We start from the raw sequence: 3,823 nt of genomic DNA on the forward strand, positions 1-3,823 counted from the left end.
ATTGTGGGTCCTCGGGAACTCCCACATCCCTTCCTTGGAGGCCTGCGACCTCCCCAGTCTGGGAGCATCACAGAATGTGAGGCATTGCTCTCCTAGTATATATTTTTATTGATTTCAGAGAGAGAGGGAGAGGAAGAGAGAGAGAAACCTCTGTGATGAGAGAGAATCATGGATTGGCTGCCTCCTGAATGCCCCCCACTGGGGATGGAGCCCACAACCCGGGCATGTGCCCTGGCCGGGAATCGAACTGTGAGCTCCTGGCTCATAGGTGGATGCTCAGCCACTGAGCCACACCACCTGGGCAAGGACACCTTGATCTTGAGCCCTTGTTTTCCCATCGTCTGTCTCCATGCCAGTTGTCTCGGCCAGATTCACACACGAAGCAAATCCAATTAAAGGAAAAGACTGCCCCTGGCAGCGCAGCATTTTGAATAAAGGCGGCCGCCCTCTGGAAGCCACAGCTGATGGACAGGTGCCTCAGCAGCAGTCTCAGGTTGGCCAGCAGATGGGTCCGCGTGAGCCTAAGACCGGCCCTGGCGCTTCAGGATTCATAGTTCATGGGTGACAAGCGTTCGTTTACCAGAGGTATAGTTTCCAGGGTCATTGGAACCACTCAATCTCCATACCCAGAATACCAGCGAGAGCAGGGTTGATGAAAGGTTTTCAAAAGCGCATTCTTTCCCTCAGAAGGTTAAGAGGAGTTTGATTATAGGCTGGAAATGTTAAGATAGGTAACTTGTGATTTGCCACACACAGAGGAATCCTTGTCTTGCCTCTGTTGCCTTCGTCCAACACAATTCCAAAAACTGAAAATGTGCCAGTTATGTCTAAGTAAAAAGAAAGCTTTGTAGAGAAATCAAACCCTCCCCCTAACCAGTCTGGCTCAGTAGATAGAGTGGCAGCCTGCGGACTGCAGAGTCCCGGGTTCGATTCTGGTCAGGGGCATGTACCTGGGTTGTAGGCTCGATCCCCAGCCTTGATTGGGGCACATGCAGGAGGCAGCCAATCAGTGTTGCCTCTCTCGTCAGTGTTTCTCTCTCTTGCCCTCCCTACCTTCTACTCGCTCTAAAAACCAATGGAAAAATATCCTTGGGTGAGGATTAACACCACCACCACCAAAATAAAAATAAAAATCAGTGGGAGGATATCTTGGGTGAGGATTAACAAAAAACAAAACAACAAACCCACAAAATCCTCCAGAAGCCCAGCTGTGACAATGGCTTGGGAGGCTGGGGTGGATTTGGGCAGGAGTGGGCAGCCACCATTCCTTCCCAGTTGGCCTTTGGGGTTCAGGGTCTCCAACTGGTGGCTCTCAGGGTGCCTCATGGTTTTCTGAGGGGCCCAAAGCTCTCTGGTCTGCGGGTGGGGTGGGCACTGCACATGGACTGCCCCAGCTTTTTGAGGCCCTGTCCTTTCTGGGACCCCCTGCTCCTCCTTCCTGGCTATGAAACTGCACCCCGCAGAGGCCACCTGGGCCCACTGGCTTCCTCCCTGATGGGCTGAAGGTCAAGGTCTGGCCTCAGCCACAGGTGGGCGCCTCCATGCCTGCCATTCAGGAGGCGTTCATAGCGAATGGCAGGACGGAGTGGAAACGCCTCTCTGTCCGCTGCCGGTTCTGAACAGGCAGAGCTGGGAGTTGGCTTCCTTCTGGAGTGATTGGCACCACTGCTGGCTGCTCTGTCTTCTCCACCAGGAACCGGTTATGACCAGAATCAGGGCCAGGCTACAGGCAGTGGCACGTGGAAAACAGACAAACAGGCTTACCGGTCACCACCACGCAGCCAGGCTGGGGCTCCATGAAACCGGAGTGGGGCCTCTGTGCCTCCCGGGTCAGATGGCCGTGACGCAGCCCGGACACGGGGTGCCCCTCCCACAGGGCCACCGGCCTCCTATGATGGGGGTGCCCACCTCCTGCTCCTATAGGGGGATCTAGCCACAGGGTCCCTCAGCATTCCGGGGCCCCTAAAGCCTGGAGACTCGGGTGGGGGAGGGTGGTAAGATGATGCCCTTGAGAGCAGAAAGCCAGCTCCGGGCACAGAGGCGGAGCCATCTGGGACTTGCCGGCCCCTGGGTCTGGGCCAGTTTGCTGCTTGGTATGATTCGGAGGAGAGGTTGGCAACTGTCTGTCCTGCTTTGCCTGGGTCTGAGGGGTTTCTGGGATTATGCAGGGGGGCGGGGCGGGGGTGCTAAAATGGGCTGAAATTGGTACAGTCCAGGAAGGTGGGTGACCCTACAAGTTGCTCGGTTAGGTTTTCTCCGCTTCAGTCATCCCCCCATCTGCCCCCGAGTTCTCGTGTTTGGCCATTATGACTTGATGAGGTTGCTCTTGAAACTGATTCTGCAAAATATGTTGGAGGGGAAAAAAAGAAAAGAAAGAAAGAAAACAATGAATGAAAGAAAAAGAAAACCAAACCTCAGATGATGGTTATGATTAATCGTGTTGGTTGAAGCCCCATTGCCTGCAAGCTGTGGGTCCTAAGGCACGTTAACAAACCATTAGGTTTAACAAAAAGCGAGCACAAAAGCACCTTGTATAAAACTAAAAATACTTTTTTTAAAAGCTGATTGATATGAGTTACAAAAAACAATTCTTTTTCCCCATCTGGGTGTAGCCCCATGGCTCCCCCAGTACCAGGGGGCTTCCCCACGTTCAGAGGGCCCTGTATTGGAGGGCGTGACCACGTGGTCCCCTCTTAATTGTCCCCCTTGGTAAAAACAGTCCCCACCCTGAGTTGGGCTCCACCGGGTGCCTTCCTGGGACACAGAACCCACAGCCATCCCCTTTCATTGGCCCCTGGTGTGGGTTGCAGGCTATTTGCAGAGATAGAATGGGAAGTGGCCTCCCTGTGGCCTCCCCGGCCTGCTCAGAGGCTGGGCCACCTTGTCCTGCGGGGGGTGCAGAGGCCTGTGCACGGCACCTCAGCTGGAGAGGAAAGTATACAGGACCCACATTCAAGTTGGAAAGCAGTTACCCGGTTACTCATACTCCCTCTGGCATTCTTGATGGTATCTGAACCCCCTTCTAATGCACGATGGCTCCCCAAGTTCACGACTCGTACCTGGTTCTGTCAGCGTTCTTGACCTGCCTGTCACAGTTATAAGCAAGATTAGGCCACTAGCAACGCCCACGTTTGTGAAGGTGGCTGCCTTGAGGGTCAGATTCTGAGAGCGGCACCAGCTAATGAGGTCTGCTCTGGTAACTGGTATTTCCTAGCGTTAACTTACCACACCCCAAAAAGCCCTGCCGGCGGGGCTCAGTGGTTGAGCATCGACCTAGGAACCAGGAGGTCACGGTTCCATTCCCGGTTGCAGTGCTTGCCCGGGTTGCGGGCTCGATCCCCAGTGTGAGGTATCAGGAGGCCTCTCTCCCTCTCCCTTCCTCTCTTTCTAAAAATCAATAAAAGCATTTTTTTTTAAAGTAAATAAATAAAATAATAGCAATAGCTCTTCCCTATGTCCAACATCACTGCTTCCAGATCAGTTACTTATAACACAGAACTCAAGCCAGCCTGCCTCTTGTCAGAGCACTAACAGGTTTTCAGGGTGGCCTTTTGGACGCACCCTCCCTATTCCTTTGCCTTTTCAGCTTAATGCTCCAGGGGCAGCACCCAGTTTCTGCCGGGGGCCAGATCCTGAGGTTTCAGGCTTCCTGGGCCAGTGGTTTCTGTTGCAACTATTCAACCCTACTGTTGTGGCCTGAAGCTGCCATCCATATATGCAAATGATGGGCGGGGCTTGGTTCCAGTAGTTACTTATGGGTGCTGAATTTTGAACTTTATATAATGCCCCGGTGTCACAGATGTCTTTTATTTTTTATGCTTCT

The 3,823-nt window shown here is 53.2% G+C and overlaps 2 protein-coding genes across 2 annotated transcripts in view; one reads left to right on the forward strand and one right to left on the reverse strand.

Moving 5' to 3' along the window:
* Nucleotides 1–1,798, reverse strand: part of PGPEP1L (pyroglutamyl-peptidase I-like) — a 5,981-nt gene extending 4,183 nt beyond the window's left edge. The window contains 1 exon segment of the mRNA XM_006771756.1: nt 1,765–1,798. Within this exon segment, the coding sequence (XP_006771819.1) occupies nt 1,765–1,798 (34 nt within the window).
* Nucleotides 1–1,933, forward strand: part of IGF1R (insulin like growth factor 1 receptor) — a 147,322-nt gene extending 145,389 nt beyond the window's left edge. The window contains exon 21 of the mRNA XM_015569111.1: nt 1,909–1,933. Coding sequence (XP_015424597.1) covers nt 1,909–1,933 — 25 coding nt within the window. The remainder of the gene's footprint in view (nt 1–1,908) is intronic.
* Nucleotides 1,934–3,823: the final 1,890 nt, after the last annotated feature.

The sequence above is a fragment of the Myotis davidii genome, unplaced genomic scaffold (assembly GCF_000327345.1).
Source record: "Myotis davidii unplaced genomic scaffold, ASM32734v1 scaffold164, whole genome shotgun sequence".
In the NCBI taxonomy this organism is placed as follows: Eukaryota; Metazoa; Chordata; class Mammalia; order Chiroptera; family Vespertilionidae; genus Myotis; species Myotis davidii.